Source organism: Netta rufina (assembly GCF_964035555.1).
Source record: "Netta rufina genome assembly, chromosome: 1".
NCBI classification, from domain to species: domain Eukaryota; kingdom Metazoa; phylum Chordata; class Aves; order Anseriformes; family Anatidae; genus Netta; species Netta rufina.
In genome coordinates, this window is record NC_140123.1 from 39,251,999 (window position 1) to 39,276,301 (window position 24,303).

At 34.5% G+C, this 24,303-nt stretch overlaps 1 protein-coding gene across 2 annotated transcripts in view; it reads right to left on the reverse strand.

The window, feature by feature from the left end:
* The window catches only part of PCDH9 (protocadherin 9), a gene marked incomplete at both ends in the record, with an annotated part of 740,599 nt that overhangs the window by 281,600 nt on the left and 434,696 nt on the right, over positions 1–24,303 (reverse strand). The window contains one exon of one of the 2 annotated variants that reach the window (XM_084301724.1): positions 95–170. In XM_084301724.1, coding sequence (XP_084157850.1) covers positions 95–170 — 76 coding nt within the window. Of the gene's footprint in view, positions 1–94; positions 297–24,303 lie in introns of both variants that reach the window. The other variant, XM_084301723.1, reaches the window with a different exon arrangement.

Consider the following 24,303-nt stretch of genomic DNA (forward strand, 5'->3'; position numbering starts at 1 on the left):
CACTTAAAAACATCTCTACCATTACAAAGCTCAAAGGGATAGAAAAGAATTACCAAAGCAACAGAGAGAAGCCAAAGCAATGAGGGTGACTCACCCGAGTTGGGGTCAGAGTTGCCATCAGCTTCAGTCCTCTTGTCCGGTGAGGCCTGGTCGTAGAATTCATCCTGCGGCTGAACCAGAGGGAGAGGGTGTGAGATCAGGGTTCCACCACCCACCGGTTCGTGGTCTCCCAAACCACTGTCACTGCAGCTTTCCTGGGAGCCATCAGGGAGGTGAAATGTAACACGGCGCTGGGACTACAAAGAAGAGCACAGGACACACTGATTAGTGCTCTTCTTTTCTGTTCTCCTGACATTTATTTATTTATTTATTTTAACTTTTGAAATACAAATACTGGCAATGCTTATAAGGCAATTATTACTATCGGGTTTACTGGTTGTTTTTGTTTGTTGTTTTTGTTTTGTTTGTTTGTTTGTTTGTTTTTTCCTTTTTGCTTACTTTTGGAGCAACCCAGGGAAGATGGCAGGCAGGGGAGACAAATTTTAAAGGTCTGCACACGATCTGTGCAGTAATCTTTTCATAATAAAGTAATCAGTATACCTTTAGGTATGTTTCTCATCATTTTAAAGCTATTTCTGAGAAGCAGAAGCCCTTTGTGAACTACTTTATGAAAAGCAAACAGTAATCAGAAAATGTAATAAGCATATTTCTGAGATAAAAACCTGTATTATCACTGTTCGTACTGTAAGATTTGAAAAGGAGTGGAGAGGAGAGGAGAGAGAGGAGAGGAGAGGAGAGGAGAGGAGAGGAGAGAGGAGAGGAGAGGAGAGGAGAGGAGAGGAGAGGAGAGGAGAGGAGAGGAGAGGAGAGGAGAGGAGAGGAAGAGGAGAGGAGAGGAGAGAGAGGAGAGGAGAGGAGAGGAGAGGAGAGGAGAGGAGAGGAGAGGAGAGGAGAGGAGAGGAGAGGAGAAAGAAGAAGAAGAAGAAAGAAGAAAGAAGAAAGAAAAAAGGGAAGGAAAGGAAAGGAAAGGAAAGGAAAGGAAAGAAAGGAAAGGAAAGGAAAGGAAAGGAAAGGAAAGGAAAGGAAAGGAAAGGAAAGGAAAGGAAAGGAAAGGAAAGGAAAGGAAAGGAAAGGAAAGGAAAGGAAAGGAAAGAAGGAAAGGAAAGGAAAGGAAAGGAAAGGAAAGGAAAGGAAAGGAAAGGAAAGGAAAGGAAAGGAAAGGAAAGGAAAGGAAAGGAAAGGAAAAAGCCCACCAAGAAAGCCAAGTTAAACAGAAAAATCACTGTTTTCTTTGTCATTTTTCAAGAACTGAAGGATGTACACTTAACTGATATCAACTATATAACTAAAATGGATATTTAGCATTGATAATGCAACTGTGAAACCATAGTGGTCAGCAAAGAATTGTAGAATGCAATGAAGGAATATGAAATTATCACTTCTGTAAGGGAAATAATAAATAAATGACATTTTTGCTCAAAGCAACACAGTGAAGGACAGCCAGAATTACAACTTTTCCTGAACTTCTTAGGAAAAAGAGAAAAAAAAAAAAGTCATTTCAAAGGTAAAAAATAAAATCCACATTGTACGTTTGGTTTAGTTAGCCATTATTGATTCTGAACCTCTTTTATCTGGAGAAATAACCTGACTTTGTGAGTTTTAGCCACTGAATGATACAGTAATTCCCCAAGAGCTCTAGAGCCGATAGCACTGCTGTGAATTGTTTAGCAAGAGCAACTGTGGGATTCATGAAAAGAGTATTACAGGTCTTCATAGATGAGAATGCTGCATTTCTGAAGCATCAGAAACAACTAGTTCAAGATCATCTCAAGAGGGTGGTTAAATTCAGTTAAGCACATCTTCCCTCAAAAATTAGTTTCAACATCAGGGAGCCAAGAGTGATCTGGAAGTGATTCAAAAAACTTACATTAATCTTAACTGATTTATATATTTATTTACCAACTGAGAAAAACCTCAAGTTAATAGTATTAACTGTGTATTTGCTTATTAAAACTATTTGTTAATGGTAATTGCTGCCATTTTACATGATGATCAATGTTTTCTAGCAGGCTTCTTTTTTTCATCTCCCTTGGGTGGGAGTTGATACATACATAGTTGATTAAGTCAATTTTGGATTACTGTGTAAATCAGTATAGAAATAAATGTAATACTATTTGCTCATGGCTGTGATTTTATAATTAGTATTTTACTTTTAAGTTCCTTTCCTAGCTCTAGGATTAGAATGCAGCTGTAGGAAAAAAAAAAAAAAAAAAAAAAAAAAGTGAACAGACCCTCTGAGACATTGAGCTGTATTAGTTTCAACAGAGGACCTAGTGATATTCTATCACTAAGTGATTTTTTACTTCACACTTTGTTATTTTATCTTATATTTCCACTCTGGAATTGTCGTGCTGAAGAATTTTTTGAATCATTAGCAGACTCTTTGCTTTGAATATGATCAAAATAGAAATATACTTAACCACACAGCTTAAAATCTTCTCTTCCCACAGTTATTTTCAGTAACACAAATTCAGAGATCTGTTTTTCTGAAGTTAGAAATTATGTCACTAGTAAAAACAGTAAGCAGCAGAAGAAAAGGAGATTACATTCTTTTTTAAAAATAAACTAAAAGATTGTATGGGAAAATATGAATGATGATGAAAATAAATCCTTAAAGTAAGGGGGAAGATGACCATTTTAATTTAAGATTTTGCAAAATAATTAACATGCTGCAGTTAATTACTACCCAAATATAGGATTAAAAAAAAAAAAAAAAAAAAAAAAAACAGAAGAGGGAAGGAAAAAAAAAAGCATAATTGTACAAATGGCCAGTTTCATTGTTATGTAGCAAAAACCATTGATCTAGTTTAACAAAAAGCTCCTTATACTAGCCAAAATCTGCTCCAACTCTAAATTGACAGTCATAAAATGGCAGAGGTCAAACACTAATTCTGGCAAACCCTTAGCTGATAGTTCTTTTAAGTCCATACTCTGAATTATAAGAAAAAAATATATAGTCTTGGCTGTATGGTTTTCTGAGACTCTCACTAAGGACCCTACAAACCATAAAGAATTACAAAAGATCTGAAGGTCATGTAAGCAGTGATCCAGTTCCAGAGGTGATGAAAGGACAGTATGTAGTCAATGAGGAAAGTTTAAGACTAAACCCTGCCACCACAACAATGAGGGGAAAAACCTTCCATAAAGAGAGATTCAAAGCCAATGCTTAAGCTTAGGCATATCATGTCACTTGCAGGGGAAGACTGTCACTCAATTTACTGGAAGCATGTAATTATGCTAAGGGATGTAAGCCTGCTCCAGCAGCCCCAGCTCAGCATTGTTCTTGAAGTCCAGTCCCCTCCCCTCAGGCTGGCACAGACAGCAGCTCCCTCGTGCAGACACACACACACCCCTCTGGCCACACCAGCATACATGTACATGTATACAAACTCACACTCACAGGTGCTCCAAGCACCAGCACAGCCCCTCTGCCCACCCAGCAATGCCCCTTTTTCACCTGCCCCATGGGTCACCTACTCACCGGCTGCTCCAGTGTGGGGTTTGCCAGTGCACACACACACCCCATGCACTCCCAGTTTGGGGCAGACACAGATGCTGCCCTCAGTTGCCAGCACTGGGCACATGGGCTGTGACCCGTGGCCCTGCTTCAGCTGCCAGCACAGAGCTCCTCTCTTGCCTCACTCATCCCTGTCCCCCAGAAGGAGGACTGGGGACACACACCACTCCCACCCTGCTGTCTGGAGGCTGAAGACCCTCACTTGCTCCAGGAGCCGATGCTGAGACCCCACTGGCTGCAGCAGCTGCCACCACAGGGCAGGGCACCCAGACACCAGCCTGACACCAGTAGTTGGCACCAAATTTCACTGAGACACAGAGGTCTCACCAGGAGCTGGCACTGAGTCCTTGAAGTGCTGACACATAGGGGACAGAGGTGATATCAGGCAGAGAGAGAGAGTGAGGAGATGATTAAATGACAACACAGGCCAGACTGTAGTAATCAGGCACAGAGCTCAGCCAAAGCATGCTGACTAGCCCTATTTTATATCCCTTTCTGTCTGTTTCTCCTTTGTTCCTTCCTGATCTTCTTCCCCTAAAACCTCTTTTATAAACTTTGTACCGTTGTTACACTTTGCAATATAATCAAGTTATTCTAAGGAATGATAACAAGTAATTATGATTTTAATTATGCTACATATGCAGGAGTACATACAGCATGAGGTGGGGTTATTATTGAGGTCCACATCACATGTCCAAAATTCAAATCTAAAATCTGTGACATGGTTAATCATATACCATCATTTTTAGGGGAAAAATATAATATATGGGTTTTCTTTAGGTCCTGAATGTTTATCCACTCTTTATTTTTAAACAGGAAATACCACATCTTTGTTATGTGAAACTCAAACTAAAAGGAGTATTCAGTTCCAAATATAATTTATATCAGTTGAAAAAAATACTTTGTATCAAAGCAATTTCAATATATAATTTAGGACATTTTGACTCAATATGGTTTTGAACCTGAGCTGAGTTTACAAATCAGAAAAACAACTGGTAGTAGATACACTGAAACATTGTTCTATTAGTCACCTACTACGGCAGATTCCATAAAGCTTATCTAGGTGAAGCATAACTTCACACCCACAAGAGATAAAAATAAAAATTAATTCTGTATCTTAGATGGTGACAAAGGATAGAAAACTGTGGTGTTGATAAAGGACAGTTCAAGCATGATAGGAACAGTTTTGTTTTTTGTTTGTTTGTTTGTTTTTCCTGTTTTCAGACCAGGTAGTCAGCCAGTCGATACTTTCTTTTAATCACAGTACCGACCAAAAGTATATAAAATCAACCACACATGAAACTGGTCTAGCTGCTCCTTTCTTAAATAACCTTAAAATATGTCTAGTACTTTCTAAAAATTGTGTTTTGCAAAATTACTGGATATATGTAATAGCTGTGGTACTTGAAAATGCAAATAAAAATATCAAGAAAATCTCTTGGAGGACAGGGAGGAATGGAAGGGAGATGATGGGGATATTCCTGTTCTTGTTGGCACAGTCACAGAAAAGTAGAACCCGTGCTTGGCATAGTATACCATGTTTTACTTCATTAAAATATTTTATTTTAAGACACTGAAAACCTTTTAAAAATACTTCTTAGTTGCAGCTTTTTTTTTTTCTTATATTCTTCTGTCATATTTTTCTCACTTCTGTTGTCTTGATGTGAAGAATTCTAATTGAAAATAAAAAAATAAAAATAAAAAACTAGAAATATCTGGAGCATTTTCATAGTTTTCCAGTGCTGCATACTAGTTTGAAAATATATGTTGTATCAAAGTACTTTATTTCTGACAATCCTAGCTTTATAAAATGCATTCTGATACCACAGTTTGTAATTTTACTCCATAAATAAATAAATAAATAGTTTTGGAAAGTACTATCATGCATTAAAGACACAATCCTAAAATCATATATCATATAGACTCATATAGAACAGCTTGGGTTGGAAGACACCTTACAGATCATCTAATTCCAACCCCCCTGCCATGGGCAGGGACACCTCCCACCAGACCAAGTTGCTCAAAACCCCATCCAACCTGGCCTTGAACACCTCCAGGGATGGGGCATCCACAGCTTCTTTGAGCAACCCATTCCAGTGCCTCACTACCCTTGCAGTAAAGAATTTCCTCATAAAATCTTATCTAAATATACCCTCTTTTAGTTTAAAACCATTCTCCCTTGTTCTATAATTGTCTGCCCAAGTAAAAAGTTGCTCCTCATCTTTTTTATAAGGTCCCTTTAAGAACTGAAAGATTGCAATGAGGTCTCTGTGGAACCTTCTTTTCTTCAGACTGAACATCCTCATCTCTCTCAGCCTTTCTTCATGGTAGTGGTGCTCCAGCACCTTGATCATCTTTGTGGCCCTACTCTGGACCTGCTCGAACAGATCCACATCCTGCTGGGGCCCCAGACCTGGACACTGTACTCCAAGTGGGGCCTCACAAGAGCAGAGCAGAGGGGCACAATCATCTCCCTTGATCTGCTGGCCTCTCTGTTGATGCAGCCCAGGATGCAGATCCTTACTAAAGCAAAAGAATTAGTAGGTACTGTACTTCAGAATGGATATCTAGAATAGGTGAGCCAATATTTTGGCATTCCTTGTGAGACTAAGTTTTTCCCACTGTCTTATTTTCCCAGACACTGTCAAACACTGGCAGAAAAATAGTTTAAGTTATTTAGTTGACCTGAATGCTGAAAATCTAAAGTAAAGAGCATGCCATGTGATATTGACTGCTTGAAATGTCCTATAGGAGATGAGTTACAAGCTGTGTTGTAAATAGAACTTTAACATAAGAAATATAAGCACAAGTTTTAAAAATTTTTCAGTATTTCCCATTTTATTCTAAAATAAATTTTATTCTAAAATACATTGAAAATAGCTTCTGATATACATTTTTCTTCCAATTATGTACATGAATCAAACAGAAAGTTATAGAAATCAGCATTAAGAGCAGCTTTTCCATGGTAAGATTACTTTATTCTGAAAATCAGATTTTCTAGCTTTGTACAACTATTGTATTGTTTTTGCTAAACAGGGATCCTAGAAATAATTACACTATTGTTTCCATTGTTGAATGTCTCACAGTGACAGATTTGGCACAAGATACTATCCATTATTATAAAACAAGGTGCAATTTAAAAAAACATTTATACATTATATTGTTGCAAATAGAACCTGCTGAATTTAAACCAGCTAAACTGGCTTCTGAGTTTACAAAGCAGGTACTTAAAATGCCCATTTCTTCACTCTATATAGTTGTAAGTTAAGACTCTTGATATCTGGCTTTCCAGACAAGCAGAAATCATCAAAACATCTGATACACAAATTCACACCAAGTCAAATTAAGCTGTACAGAATGGGCCATATGTTTGCATATCAGAATATTTTTTCAAGCATGACACATCTTCAATTGTATGTGAGATCTTTATTTCAGATGAGGAGAACATTTGCATCTACAAAAACTCATTCGCTTTCCTTTCCAAACTATTATGCCATACTTTGTGTTAAGAAAACAAAGAACATTATAAAAGAAAATCAATGAGGAAAAAAAAAAAAAAACAATCTGGGAATATTTTCCTTAAGGTAAAAATATTTACACTATGGAGGCTCATAAGAGAAACTTGAAAAAGCAAGTTCTTCTCCTTTATGGAAAAGAAACAGAAGAATCTATACAATATATACTTTACTGAAACTTAAATTCCATTCTTGGATAAAGAAGTCAGAGAAGAAACATTTGAAAAGAAAATCAAAAGAAAACTGTTAAAATCCTAGAAAATGATAATGAAGGAAGTGAAGTTGTTTGTGCACAACTTTAAGAAAATGCTGTGAAAGAAATAACTGATTTAGCTGAAATAGCTGATGCAAGAAATAACTATACTTATTTGGAAGTCCTCTGTGGAAAATGTGAGTTTGTTCCTCTCAGGATCAAAACAAAGAGTCCTGGTTTATGTACTAAAACATGGAAAAAAAAAAATATATATATATATATATATATATATGATATCAAGCCTGTAGAAATAAAGTTACCCAAACCAAGCTAATAACAAGTTCAGAGTGGAGGAAAAAAGATGTGCTTTATATCACCACATTTTAAAATACAGTGTTTTAAAAAGAAAAGAAAAAATAAAAAACTATAGTTTAAATCTTCTTTTCCTAAAATTTCTCTTCCCTTAAGTGCCTATATTGAAAGAAGATGCAGTGCACATTTTAATGTACAAAGAAAGTGATCTGGGATAAGCAGACTTCTTTTTTTTTTTTTTTTTTTTTTTTAACTAAGATACAACAACAAACTTGCACACACATATCTATGTTTGTATTTGCTCCAGAAAGAATTGGCAAGGATTCTGAATTAACATATGGTTGCTGTTTGTTTTATAAACAAGCAGTGTTTTCCTTTGTTGGTTTGATATTTATTATTTTCAGTTCTGATTGACTTAATAAAAGCCTCCTAAAATCTATAGTCTACCTTCTAATTTCCAAACAGGAAAGATGAATCTCAAATTATTTCTGATCTGTGGCCTTCTCTGAAAGTGTATAGTGTATCATGAAGGAAGGCCACAAAGTGATTCTGTGATTCTGTGAAAGGCCCTCAAATAAGGTTTCGTATAGTTCAGCCTTGTGATCACTTGAACATACCTTCTTCCTTCATGTTTCACTCAACTTTATGAAAGAATATGACTGTAAGGTAAAATCATTCTACTTTCTTACTAAAAAGCCACCCTTGCTTCATCCAAATAGTTTTGGCTTAATTTTGCATTATGTGCAAATTGTGCAGCATGTACCTGCAATTTGCTAGGAGAGACAGCATTCTTTTTTTCTTGACTACATCTAAACTAAGCTTGCTAGTGAAGTCTCTACAGCAGTCATTATTGAGGGAACCAACTTGGATCATGGGATAGCCCATTCTTCATTCCCATCTTGATATCTCTTCCAGAGAACCAAGATGACAGAGGTTTCCATCAATATCTCAGGCTAAGAAAAGGACAAAAAATGGAATGACAATTTATTCTGCATCTTCATGCTACGTTTTCATACTGTGTTGCATATATAAGTAGCTTGAGTGGTATTCACTTGTTTTTTCTTCCTATGGTGACAATGTTGACATTGATTCCAGAAGGCATTGTTTTTGTGTCAGATAGTCATTTGATTTCTCCTACTCAATATCACAGAAATCAATAAATTATGCTGTAATATATTAAAAAGAAGCATATAATCACCTGTTCTACCTTTGTTAAACTACTTAGGCTGCAGATAACTGTGAACCCTTTCTTCAGTGTGAAAAAGAGGAGTCAGACTGTCTCAATTGCAGTCTGCCCACAGACTGGGGAGAAAACGAGTGCTTGATGGCACACATTTAATCATGTGGAACAAAGATCCCCATTGTTTGGGCAGTTGTTTTATTTTTACAGTGACAGCAAATGAAGAAAGGTCTGCAATCAAATCCTGTGGTTTCAGTCATGTTTTGTGGTACTATCACTGTCCCTTTTTTAAGTTGTGACATTACTTCATTTTATTTCATGAAACTACAGTCTTTGTGCTATAAATTCTTCCTGATTTTTGGTTTGGTTTGGTGTTTTTGTTGTTTTTTGTTTGTTTCTGGATTTTGTAGTGGTTTTGTTTGTTTGTTTTACTGGACACCCAAGGCCACCATCTATTTTATTTTAAGTTTTACCTTCCTAATTAGAAGGCAAATGCTCCTTTTCCTAATAGACAGTTATCTATCTAAAATCATCTTGTCTGCAAGGTAAATTTGAACTAACATGAAAGCTGAGTAGTACGATTTAATCTAGGCTAAATCAGAGTATTACCTTGTTCAATTTGGGAGTCTGCTAAAATACTAATAAATCGTCAGCATTTTCTGTCTTAGTCCCTTTCCCTGAATTAATTGTCTGAGACTCAGGAAATCACTTCTAAGCCCACAATTATGCAAATTAATATCTCAGATGCACAGAAAGGCAAGAGGGGCGGGGGCAGGGGGAGGGAGGTGGGGGTGGAAAAGAAACTGCTGTATGCAATAAAACTTAAAAGAAAATAGCTAAGTGTGCTACTGGTAGACAACTAAGCTAAATCATTAAAAATGTTCAGAAATATATTTCACCCAAATGGCTACAGTAAATTACAGTTTGGTGTATTTTTAAATTATTTCTTACCAGAAACTCCCAGGAAAATAATCCTGAGAAGGGATTAATTAGAAAAGTAACTTTGCAGTAACTTTGTAGATACCTATTAAAAATTAGCTTTGTGACTTGGGTAATATTCTAAACATGTGTAGTTAGTTAAGGGAGAAAGAGAGAGGTAGCTTTAGTGACATTCACGGCATCCTAAAAAAAAAAGAATTTTAAAATAACAGTAAAATGCCTTTTTGAGGTGTTTGTACTCAGTCATTGACTACAGATGACTGAGTACAAATATAGGACATTTAACTACTAGAAGACTTTAGACAGACTTATCCCTTTCTCAACTCTGTTGTTATACTCCATGACTGTAGAGCAACATGAAATCCAGAGTTTTCAAATTTAAATACCCAATGTTAAACTGCCAGTAAGTACAGGTAGATCTTGCACTATGTTCATACTGATTTAGGGACATGACTTTAGATATTCAAAACTTGAAATTTTAGCTGCCATTAATGAAGAAATGGATCTCATAGACAAAAGATACTGCACTGACTATGAATTGACTTATTTCTTTCCCTGGCACATTTTATAAGAACTTGTTTGTGTTACAGCATGCAAAGAAAATCACAGATAAACAATTTGGTTGTAATAGAATTATATTTCATGTGATCTTTAGTAATTTAAAGACTTCAGTGATCTTCAATTTATTTGTTTAGTTTGATTTTGCTGATGAGTTCCTCCTAGAAAAACAGATAAAGCACATTACAAGTGTACTCAATTGAAGAAGTATTGTAGAAGCACTGTAGCAATTATAACAATAGCCAGCATAACTTCTCTACGCTCTCAGAAGTTTTATGTTAATAAAAGCATGTATTGATCAATAATGTATATGAACTATTAAAATGTAAAAACAGTTGTTGCTGAAATTCTACAAGTTTAATTATAATAATGAATTTGTCCTGATTTACATTTTGTAAAACTCATCTGGCTTCAGTAATGTTAACAGAGTAAAAATAAAAATAAAATAAAAATAATAAAAATAAAAATCTGAGGACTTTCTTTTAACTATAAATTACAGTTCCAAATTTGAGGGGGGAAAAAAAAAAAAAAAAAAGCATATATCCCATCTGAGGAATATATATTGTCAAGGCTTCTTATACAAGAAAAACTATTATTGTCTTACCTGAATGACAAAGTAGTAAAAATATTGACTGCTATAAATTGTATTTATATCTATTTAACGGGTTACAGAAGTACTCCATCAATAATGGCTTATTTATTGTATTGACTAAATTGATTCATGTGGTATCACATCAACAATCATTTTTGATATTGCATCTTTTTGATAAAAGCTGATAATGACTGTTACAATAGTGATATGTATTTATACTTTTATCACTTTCAGTCACAACAACAGATTTATGCAGTATCAGGAAGCAGGAAACTTCCAATTGATCTTTAAGAAAAAGAATGATGTGATAAAAACTTGCTTAGTATTCTGTCCAATTAATAATCTTTAGTATAGCATGTAACTGTGGAAATGAAGTAGTCCATGGCTCTTATGTATAGGTAGCAATTGTTTTTCCTGAGATGATTCTATGTTATAATTAGCTTCCTCCAAATTCAACCACTTTGTTTTTAACTGTGTATAAACAAAGAAGAAAAACATGCTACAAAATCCACCAATTTAACAGCAAATAGCCAACTGTCCAATAGGAGGTTTTGTGCCATAGGACTTTAAAGGTAGTCATATTAACACCGTTTTAAATGAGACAAAGAATGCATGTTTGAAGGTCTTTAAACAACCAAACTCTAAAACAATTGGTGCAATAGGTGCAACAATCAGACAACCTCATGTTGATCTTATCTTCTCTTTCTATGAGCTTGAAAAAATGCAATTAAATAGTTCATTTTTCTCCTGGATGTGTGGAAAGAACTTGAATTCTCATAGATTCCTGTATTAGCATGAAGGCTGGAGGAGCAAAAGGAAGGATGTTCCCTCTCAATCCTCCATTCCTCTCAATTTAGGGATGTTGTAGGGGGAATAGTACATTATAAGATTGCCTTATGAACTAGTACTAGTGTGTGTAACAGGTATCTGTCACTGACAGCTCACTGGGTTACAATTAATTCTGAGTCATCAGTCATGTCTTCTCCTGCAAGCACAGAAAGCAGAAATAGAAGCAGCATTGCCCTTTGAGGATAAGACCTTTTACATGCTATGATTCTAGAAAGCAGCTGTACATCTATTAACACAACGGACACTATAGCTGTCAAATTAGATAAGTGGACCACATCGGAAAAGCTGAAAGTGGAAGTGATTGTCAAGGATAATACAGTTACATTGTTGCATGCTGGGAAAGATTCAATTTGTACAATATTTTAATTTTGAAACTAATAATCCCAATTGATTGCACACACTATAAGTTAATTAAAACTCCACAGATAAAATATATCTACATCTCTACTAGAAAAGGAGACAGACTATAATGTATATGCACCATGAAAACCTATGTTTTCTTTTTTTTACATATGACAGGATAACTATAAGAACTTTCTTAAGAACAGATTTTTATTTTATTTTATTTTATTTTATTTTATTTTATTTTATTTTATTTTATTTTATTATTTTATTCCAAACTTAAAACTCAGAGCTTCAGAGTTTTCATTTTACATATGTAAACACATGTTGCAGAAAAATTAAATTCTTCAGAAATTCTTCACAGAACAATACATGTACACATTGCAACAAATACTTGCTACAAATTCTTTCTCCACCACATGTAACACATATGTACATTTGATTGCTAATATCTTGTGATGTCAAAGGTTGAAAATCTTAATCCACAGAGAAGATTACGTCTTTCAGTGGTTGAATGGGCCTTTTTGGTTTGATAATGGGTCTTTCATTCCTGTGCCATGCTGACTATTGAGTTTAAAAGGCACATCTTTGGTTGGTACATGAAATTATAGTGCCAAATGAAAGAGTAGCCACATTAAGGTGTTTTCACACAGTAGTTTCTAGAAAATTCTAAAATACACTTCAGTAGTATAAGAAAGATAAAACTTTAGTAACAAAGACAATGAAAGAAGAAAGAGGGAAAAACAAGGTCTTTTTATGTGGAAATCATCTACACAAAAAATACAGCAGTACTACTGTGTTATCAAAAGAGCAGATACTCTCACTGGCATCTTATTGTATCAGTAAGACAGTACAAGAAATGTATTTTCTGCTGTCCCCAAGTAGAAAAAAAAAATGAGAGTTGACAAGAATCATTATTATTATTCACACTTCACCCAATTTTCAATATTTTCCACAAATTACCTATGGCATGATCATGACATATTAAAATTTATAGGGAAAACAAGAACTCTGACTATCTGAACAGTTTTAGAAATGCTGCTAACACCACAGATCCCCTTAGAATAGGTTGAAAGATGGCTTTGATAGTTTGTACTCATGTTCTGGTGTTGATGATCTCAACTAATTTGTGCCAGCTGAGCTTAGTAACTCACACTAGTCAATTTCTTTCTTCTAGTGACCTAATGGAATAACTTTGCAGAAATTTTTGAAATTTCATTAACTGATGTTTATAACTAATTCCTTCTGCTTAGCTTTTACTGGAAATATTTGCTAAGTCACTTATGCAAAAGTACAGACCTTCTTATGATCTTGGCCTAACAGTGAATTCTCCAACGTTACATGTCCACAAAATTGGAGAAAAGAGGATGTGGAACATTTAGTTTGGGTATAAAACATGTAGTGATTAGTGCATATTTTTTTTTTCTAATTTACATGCCAGCAAGTTTCTCATTTCGCAGAATTTGTTGGATGTCATCACCTTTAATCCCATCAAGTTTAAACTGATGGATTTATTTGTATACTCTCCACCTAGAGCACATGACCATGTCTATTAATACAGATAGCCAAAGACTGCTGACTTTTGAGCCCAACATTTACTAACATTTCAAGGGTAATTTACATGTATTTTGAAAATGATAGCTTTTCATCAGGCAAAATGACAGGCACAAACCTGTTTTACATTTAATTATATACAGCAATATTATTTTAAATAAAAGCATGAAAAACATGGAGGCAAATAGGAATAAAATTGCACTTCACATGAGTACTACAGAAGCACAAGTATACGTGTCTTTGTTTTCCAGAGAAAGAAATTATAGTAGTAATAATTTTTAAAAGTCCAAAGAGTTTGTATCTAAATCTAAGCCAATGGTTTAAGAATATTGCTGTTATGATATGTTCTATTACCAGATAGATCTGTAGAGAGAACACATTTCTGAGTGATAATTCATCATTAGAACAAATATTAAATAAAAATATATCTCACTATGGGCAAATTGAACTGAGTTGTGTTATTGTTTGCATATCAGTTTCTCACGTAGTAGATCAGTATCCTTTCTGATATGTACTACTACAGTAGATGGAAGAAAATGCATGGTAGTACCTTGGGATTTTAGTTATCAGAGCGCAGAATACATCACAGAGCTCAGTACCTGTGGAAGCTACCTTATCTCAGTCAGGTTGACAAGATACATAAATATACCCAAACCCCATGATTTACCCTTTACTGTTGACAGATCACAGATATGAAAGTCTGAGAGATTTCACAGGAACTGCTGTTAGGATGATAACTGGTTAAAAATGTTGGATGGCCACACCTACTTGAGAGAAAATCTGAAACTGGAACCTTTTTATTTAGTAGGAGAATGGGCAGAGGAATAGGATGCTATTATTACTTCACTGCTACTAGAAAAATGAACGTGCAGTGAAAAGAGCAGCCAAAACAAAATCAAGACTGAGAAAATTCTCTGCAATGGAGACAATATTTGCTGACATAATTTCAACTTTAAGTTTTTTAAAGTAATAAACACAAGCCTAACCTAGTAAAGCCACTGGAAAATGTTCCTCTGACTTAAATGGGATTAGGGTTAGTATATCAACATCTTCACTTGCACTAAAACCAATAAAATTTCAAGCTTTTATTGTCAGCTATCAGTAAATGTTTTGAATGTTTCTGATTTTACCTTTTTTTTTTGACTGGAATTCTGTTACTCACACATATCATCTTTTGTATTGAAGGCACTCAACAAACATACTCAGCTTTTTTGCCTTGCTGTATTGGATTTTTTTTTTTCCAGTGTGTGCTACTAAGTTGTTCTTTGGATATAAAAATTTAAATCTGATTATGGCTTCTTAAACAAGCTTTAACTATATAAATAATCACTCAAATTAGACATTAAACATTTACCATGTCTGTGTGCAGAATTCTGTGTTTGAACTTCTTAGCAACAGTTAAACATGTTTTCTTTTAATAGCCTACCACTCTATTTTCTAAGTGGTGATCCACTTAGTTATTAGAATTATTAGATTAAATTAGTTATGGCTAATTACTGAACTATGTAAAAAACATGCCCTCAAATTTTGAATTACACAATGGCCATAAAAAAAAAAAAAAAAAAATCAAAAATTTTGCAGGTAGGGCAATTAGTGTTTTTTGTTTGTTTGTTTGTTTGAAGACTTCCTAATTGGAACTAGGGAAAAATGTAGCTAAAACTACATTTGTGTAAGTTCTTACCATAAATTTTCCTTTTCCATAGAAGTAGTCATAGATAATATTTACTGCAACTGGTTTTATTGAAAGGAATAAAATCTAAATGATTAAAAATTAATTCTGTATCTAATGTAATCATGAGCCTAAAATATGTACATACAACAGATTAAAGAAACGTGCACTTTGCAAAATACCAGTAGGTATGCGTTTTACTCTGAGATAGGCAAAGTTAGTTATTGTTATTTCTTAGGAATGTAAACAGTTAAAAATCTCTAGAATTGAAACTAGAAAGTCTGGACAATATATTTTGAATAGCAGTCTTAATAACAGAAGTAAAGTTGACAAAAATAACATCAAATTGTACATAGTTAAATTAATAATGAGGAAGCCAAATGCTTCCCACAATATGAAAAAAAAAAATGATATGGTACATGCCCTGGGTTGACAGATGGAAGGAAAAGAAAGACAGATGTGCTCTAATTTCTTGAGTCATCTTTTTTTTTTTTTTTTTTTTTTTCATAAGAAACTGCTAATTCCATAACATTGGCTTCAGATATTCACCAGAGCAATAATTCCAAATATCCTTTAGGATATTGCCTACTGGTATCGTCTTGAATGATATTCAGTAACAAGAAAAATCACTAACAGCTGGCACTTTTCTTCGAAATGGCTAAACATCAACCAGGTCCACTTTGTCAGCCCTTGTAAAGGGGACCATCTGGAATCTTAACAATTAAAATCAGGGGCCAGGTCATACAAGTAACATTTTAAAGAATTTATGATACTGAGTTTCTAAACTAAACAGAAAATGACAGATAAGCTAATGTGTGAGAGGATATAAGCAGCCATTCCAAACTAGGGGATGGAGGGCAATCATGTGGATGAAGTTAGAAGATGGGCTTTGTGACAGATTTCATGAGTTATTAGTTACTGTGTGAGTCTCTGTAATCAACAGAAAAATTCTTATTAGACTCAGAATCATATAGCCAAAATCAATTTCCAGGTACTGAGTACGAGGGGCCAACTGCCCTCAGATATCAGTGATGTTAAGCACTCAATATTTTTGCTTAATAATAAGTGGGAAATATTGTCTTTTTTCATCTGGGCACGATTCCTAAAAAAGCTAACATGATATTTACAAATTAATTTAAGAGGTCTGGTAGCAAATGCTATCCAAAGAATAAATATTTTATTACTGTATCATTTGAGGTAGAAGAAATATGTTTATAATTTCTATCTACTTAATTGTAAAAGGCTTTACACAGAGCAGGGGAAGGGTAGGGGAGAAAATAGAAGAGTGGCACTGCGAAAAGTAATACTCAAGCAACACAGAAAAGTATGCTGTTCGCCCACAAAATTTACAATCTGATTGAAGACTGGGTGAAATAAAGACAACAAGAGAGCCATGGGGAAATAAAGGTAGCAGTAAACAGCTCCATATGACTACTGTGTGTAACAGCTCCATATGATTACTATGTGTACTGCTATGTGTACTGCTTGATGGATCTAAATCATTATGCTTTCTGGTTGCATCTGGGGATATTTTCCTTCTCAAAAAATAAACAAAACCAAACATAAACAACATAAATAAAAAACACAACAGATCTTTCTCTGATTTTTTTTTTTTCACAACCTATGTTAATTTAATCTCCTAATTCCACTTATATGATGACAAATTTTACTTTAAGGTATTCCTCTTTGTACTTCGATTTTTAAAACAATAATAAAGAGTAATTACATAAATTCCTTCCCCTCTAGATATTTATACACACTCCATGATATATACATTATTTGATACTTATATTAATAGGCATTATCTATGATAATATTTATATAATAATAGAAATATTGCTTGCAGAAATAATATTGTTTATAATATATAATTTGTAATTTGTAATGTACATATTACTATTCTTTAACATTTTTTTAATATTAATAATGGTGTGGGCCTCCTCTGAATCAGCAACACAAAAATCTTCTTTATTCAATCCTGTTTGCTGTCTAATCTCAAACACAAAAAACATGTGTTGTGCCAGTCTACAGAATAAATGTTTCAAATGGTACCAATGCCAATTTAATTGGCATCTAGCACAAAGACCCTCTATGTTTACATGTGAATGTGTTTAATTTCATATTGAAATGATTAATCAGAGCAAATGTCTTTATTTTCTGCTGTTTTAACTTCAAGAAATGATCTCTTCTGTTTTTATCCTATTATAAGGATCGTTACGAAAATGGGAAACAATTAACACTGGGTTTAATGCGTGAATGCCATAGAGCTGAAGTAATTGCACTCAAGGTCTGCTAACTTTTTAATCAGGCATTTGGTTGCAAGCTGCTCACGATTGATTCTGAGAGAAGAATTAACACAATCTAGGCTGCAAAAACAGGTGTGCCAAAAAAGCAGACATATTGGCAAAACCAATGAAAGAGTCTAGAGAGTAAAAGAAGCAAAAACTAATAGAAAATTTTTCTTAAAAGAATTTTGCTTGGTGTCCAATCATAATTGAGTGAAATTAATTGCAACAAATGAGCACAGAGAGAGTTTTTTGACCAAAATAATTAAGAAATATGAACAGCAAAACCACAAATGCTCAGTTTAGAGAAGACTTGCCAGTCAGAATCTTAGTGAGCAGAATTAATTAGACTGGGGAGTTGAAATTTTCATATGTGTTTTGCTAAATAAATAAATAAATGAAAAATGCCATGAGAGGTTTCTGGAATTACAATAAGAACACTTGCTATTCTCAGCATTTATGCTTTATTTTTGAGGAAAAAAAAAAAATATATATATATATATCATTTTATTTTCTATCCAGTAAAAATAAGTATTTTTTTTTCCTTTCCCTAATATCTATTGTATCTATTCTCCATGCTTAAAAGTGTCCTGAATTCAAAAGTGCTTGTTCAGCAAATCATTTGGTGCACTTATAAATTCCATGTGTTGATGAACACATGGCTGCACACACGTATATCTATAGGATCACAATTATGTCAAAGAAGAAACTATCCACTTGCAAGGATAAGTGAAAATTGCAAGCTCAGATCAAAGAGTGAACTATTCATGTGAGCACTCCCATTTGAAAAATACACTTTCTTGGTTCATACTATAGAATTAAAATATATTCCTTTCAGAATTGCCTTTAAATAAAATGTGACTTTTATGTAAGACATATATGCTTGCCTAAGCTTTTACATTTATTTGTTTGTTTCTTTGTTTGCTTGATCCATTTTCTTTAATTGAATCATCTATGTACCTAATTCTAACAATTTTGTCATACAACTAAAATTCTATACAAAGGAATAGTTTATATAACCTTATATAACAGTTCTGTATCAGGATCTTGACCAAAGTCCCCAAAACATCTAGATTAGAAATAGAAAATATTATTACCAAACTACATTGATAATAAGCTTCTGACAATTATTAATGCAAGTCAGGAAAAATTTCACTTATGATAAATTTCACTTTAAACACCATCTAGCGGAAAAAAAAAAAAAAAAAAAAAAAAAAAAAGCACAAAACAAAACAACACAAGGGGTTGAAGATGGTTTACCTCATAGCCTCATAGATATCTCTGAAAACACTGCACAAAGAACACTTTTTAAAAGAAATGGCAAAGAACTGACTGATATGCCACCTTCCATTCTTTGCTATTTCTGGGACAAAGTAGGAAAAGCTGCCTTAGAATCTGACTAATATGCTCTGTTGAAAATAAACATATCTAAACATTGTTCTAAACTTTTGCTATTCCTTTTTTTTTCTCTCTCTTTTCCCAAACAACTGAATTTACCAAGTACAAAATGTATTAATTAACTTAGATCAAGTATTGCAGTATACAGATGCCCACATCTAAACAAAGGTACCCAAAAGCATAATATCAAATCCTTTTAGAGCTGACTGAATACAGGAGGAGGTGGGGTATCAGAAGCTTTAATTGTTGTCCTGTTTGCTTTAATCAAGAGCATCATCTACTCTCCAGTTGCTTACAAATGCTTGAAAACAGAAAGTTGCAGCTGTTTGGGCACCAGCAGAGCTAAATAGAGAGGATGGATTCTAACAGATGACCTGAGATGCCCAAAAGTTTTTCTGTTTTCAAACAAGGTGTCTAAATGACAGAAATTATGTGAAACAATACCCAATTCAATGGCCACTATCTCACCTTGGATAAGTCTGGAAGAATAGTCACATATTTGTGATTCTGCCAATGCTCTGATTTTTTTTCTTATTTTTTTTCCTGTCTTTCACCTTCCTTCTAACAGCTATCACTCAGTCACTCTACTCTCTGTCATCTGCAGGTGAAGGGTTTTACAGAAATGAAAGGCAGTGGTCTGGCACAGGGCCACCCACACACTCTCACAGAGTCCCTTTCACACCTCTCTGATCTGGGAACAATTCAGCATAGATGCCAGAAGGAAAAAGAACAAAGAAAATGTCATTTGAAAATTCCCTTAGTGGCTTAATAATACTGCTGAGATGGCTTTTGCCAGATTAAACAGATATGCTCCTTTGGATTCTAAATATTGCTCTGAAACCAATTCCCCAGCCATTGTCCAGAGTTTAACAGGGGTTGGGATACCAACAACCAAACTTTGAAGTGATTCTTCGAATTCCGGTGGAGTTGGCTGTGGAGACAGCTAGAATACTCAGGTCTTTCCAGGCCAAGGAGAGAGAGGGCAGTTTGATTTCTTTGTAATTGTTGTCTCTAAAGGACTTGGACAAAGCAATTACCACAAAACAACTTATTTCAAAAATGCTTAAAAGTAAAGAAATGGGGGCGGCGGGGTAGTGAACTAGCTGATATTTTTGAATGGTGCCTACATTCAGCACTGCATTCTGACACTTTGGTAGAACACTACAGAAGCCACAATATATTATTGAAACTTGACAGGATAAGGATCTTCCTTCACTTGCCATTTTGTTTTGAAGTGACAAGAAAGCTACAGGCAATAGAGGATTTCAAGATGAGGATTCTATCTGATACTCACATGAAGCATCACTGAATGCAATCCTTTAAGTGATGTCAACAATACAACCCATAAGTATATATAGGCAGAAAAAGTCTTTTAAAAATCTTAAAGAATCATATTTTGAAAGTAAATCATACTTTAGTTTCCTACGTGCCAATACTCACCTACATAATTCCTCTGAGACACACTCAAATATTAAAAGAGACCATTTGCCTATCTACATTCATTCAGTTGAACACTCAGCAGGATCACTTTCTTGTGATGTTTCTAGTACTTGGGTTAATTTCATTACACTCTCTGAGATATTCATCATAAAGAAATATCAGGATATCAAAATGCAATGTAATACTTAATTCCAGTCCACTTATATGGATGAATCAAATTACTGTCAATCTGGAAATTTGCTCTGAGTTATTAGTGAATATATTCACTCCTTCCAGGTCCTTATCAGCTTCTACAGAATCTAAGCTTTTAGAAAACTTTGTAAAGAAGGTCTCAAAACTATAAACTGAATAAAACCAATGCAGTGCTTGATTTCTAAATCAGCAGACAGACAGCTGGAGTGCCACTGCTGTAACCCAAAGATTTGACAGGCTACAGCAGAGTTAAAACTGACGAGTCCTTTGTCATATTTTCCTGCTGCTATTCAAATCACTCTGAGCAATAGGAGACTGACGAGAAGGAGGGTAATGTTGTTCTGCAGCAGTTTAGACTGTGCAAGACTGAAGAAAGTAAACACTATAGGAATGTTTCATTTCTGTAAATTGCAACACGTGATTTGGTGGGGATATATTATCAAGCTAGCTACTCATTTCAGCCAGACTTCATAATGCCTTTAAAAGTTATTGTTGTGTTTTTTGTTGCTGTAGTTGTTTTGTTTGTTTGTTTCATTCCTTGATTATTCTCAATTTAACTATAAAAATCCAGGGGGGGGGGGGGGGGGAAGCCTGAATGTCTGCTTTAGTGCATTACATCTTTCCAGAATACTGTCATCCATAGAGCAATATTACTTTCTTTTGCTGTTTGAAGTCAGATGGAAGAAGCAATAATTAGACTGCCATCAGAACATAATCCATAATCTAGATTTCTGCAGAGGATGCAAGGGACACTGTGACCAGGTAACTGGCAATGAAGTTGAATGTAGATATAAATTTAATAAATAAATAAATAGATAGATAAATAAATAAAGGAAAGAGGATTGAAACTGGACAGAAAGAAGATGACTGTGGCCAGGGAAACAGCCTGAAATTTGTAGGTAGGAAAGAACGAAATGAAAGGCAACACAAAGATAGTGAATAAGACCAAGACTCTATGACAAGCCAAGGACAAATAAAAAGAGATATTCATTCCTATTTACCAATGGAAGAAGAGGAAGGCGATGAAAGAAAGGAGATTTTAAAAGAAATTGAGAGAAAAGCCTCTAGCAGGCCTGCACAGATATAGGACTAATAACGGGTTAGAGAAGACAATTGAGAAAAAGAAAAGAAGATTTTCTCTTCATTTGAAGAGAAAATGACCACTGATTGTCCAATTTGTGATTGGACAAACCTCTTCTGGGAATGAACCAAGACTGACTAGTTAATGGTACTGTTGTAAGCAGAAATGGATCACTTGTTTCAAATGTAGGTATTAAGAGATATAGGGACAGACAAGGGATACAAAAGGGATACAAAAGCTGGCAAAGAGTGATGAATGAATCCTACTCTGAATTAGATTTTGTCTCTGCCTTCACCATACAAAATGTTTATATGGTACCAGAAAAGTTGTTACACTTTGTACAAATGACCAGTTAGCATGAAAATAACAGGTTACTTCTCAAGTCAGTGGAGAGAAATGGGCATTTACCAAATATGTTCTTTGTAAGATATCATCTTTAAGATAGGTGGAATCACGTCCTGTCACTGCCATTTGCTTTCCATTGACTAAAAACAATGTCTACATGGCTTCCTCTAAAGTAACATGAAATAATACTGAAGTTAGGTAATTTCACCTTTAGTTTCTGTTCTTTACTTCCTGAATGGTTTATTTATGGCCCAAAAGTTGAGATTGAGTATGCAACAGTGGCTTATGCTCTATTTCTCCAAAGCTGCAGAGGATGCTAATATCCTTTTTATTCTGAACTGAAGAATAAATATATTAATATTTGTGAAGAATTCAGATACAGTAGTGATAAATTTCATAACAAATTCCATTAGAAAACTAATAGTTCTGTCTTCAGAACAGGATATGAACACTGTAACAAATAACATCAACTTATAGTGAACAAGGAGAACAAATATTGAGGTTAGCTCATTAACTTGGACTGCCTATTTTGTGCACTGAATACAATCATGATTCTCTGGAAACAATGATCAATATATGATTAGGTAATTAAAAACTGTACTGTAATTCCTACACATAGTGGGGCTGAATTGAGTTTCCAGTAATAGCATGAATACTGGCTTCTAGATGCTGGATTCTGCAACATTAAAATGATGATTAAACATTCTTTGTTCTTAGTGGATATACCACTGCAACTTGGAAATAGGTAGGGAAAGAGGATGTCTTGCTAAGGCATTCACACTAGAAGTATGAGATATAGTTCTGCCAAGGGAAGAATATCAAATTAATTGGAAACAAAATCTATGTTTTCCATACAACTTTTTACATATATATATAAAAAAAAAACTTTTTCATCTTTGCCAAGTCTTTAAATCTTTCAGAAATGTGGTTCAGTTTTCTCCTGTTTGTTTTATTTATATCCTCTTTATCCTAGCCCAGGAGTTTTAATTGCTTTTCTTCCTTATGAATTAAAACAAACTGACATTACAAAATATATTCAAGTTTTTGTTTTTTATTCTGTCTGCTAAAGCCATCACTGGGTAACATTATTTTTGACAATACGTCCATTAAATGAAATGCATATTTGTTTGATATTCCCTCACATTTTTCAGCATTCACTGTTTAGTTTTTATTTATAAACCTCACGGATTTCAGACTGAAATGTTTCCACAAAGGCATACTTGGCTCAATTTGTATGCAAGTCTAACTGGCAAGAAACAACAACAGTGTTCAGGACTGACTCTCTCCTTTCTTTGGAAAGAAAGATGCTGTGAAAAGTGAACCTATGCATACAGTCATTGAGAAATCTGAAAGTGCTGTGATTGGAAGTGACAATATGGCTTGCTTAGTGAGGATTTGTTTTGAATCTGCAGCTTCAGAATTATTTACTAATTAAAAATGTTTTACCATGGAGGAACCCGTTGAGATTTGCCTCTTGTTTCCTAGGGTGCAGGAGCGTGAAATCATGGATGAATGAGCTATAGCACCATAATTTGCTTCTGTCAGTTTAAATGAAAAGTTCTGAAATGAACTGGTGAAATTAGTTCACAACATTTTACCCGCCAGTAAATGCAATTTAATTTAATGGTAAACTGTAAAAGTATACCCAGCTTTCATGAACTCCTAATTTTACACCAGACAGCAGAGTTCTTTCCTCTATACCCTACTCCATGCCCTCTTCAGATTGAGGAAATTAAGGTATAACCAATTGACATTGAATTACTGACATCCAGCGCTGAGAAGAGAATGTTTCTTGCACATGATTAAGGCTGAAAAATACACCTATGTACTCCAGATCTCCCCTCTGCTTCCTCCCCTATGTGTAGTTAACTTAGGCTGTTTTATTCTGGTATTTACTGTGCTGAAATAAACAGCTAGAAAGAAAGACTTTTAACTATTGGGGTGGAAGAAAGAAAGGATACTTCCTGGCAGTAACAGATATAGATGTGATTATAGGGACTAGTATCACTCTTAGTAGATTTACATTTAGTAGAATAAAGTCACTTATCTGTGAAATTACTCATAATTAGGATGACCTCATTCAAAACCCAGTTAAAGGTAAGCAAATCAAAATAATCTTTTCTTCAAAGACTGATAGTATACAGTATCCATCTGTTAAGAATAACTACTTGTTTTATCAACTCACTACATTGCCTCAAGTATTAAGCAGGAAAGACCCATGTGCAAGAGGACCTTCTTGGAGGGTGAGTAATTGCTCTCTGCTACTCCGTGTCTCATCCTAG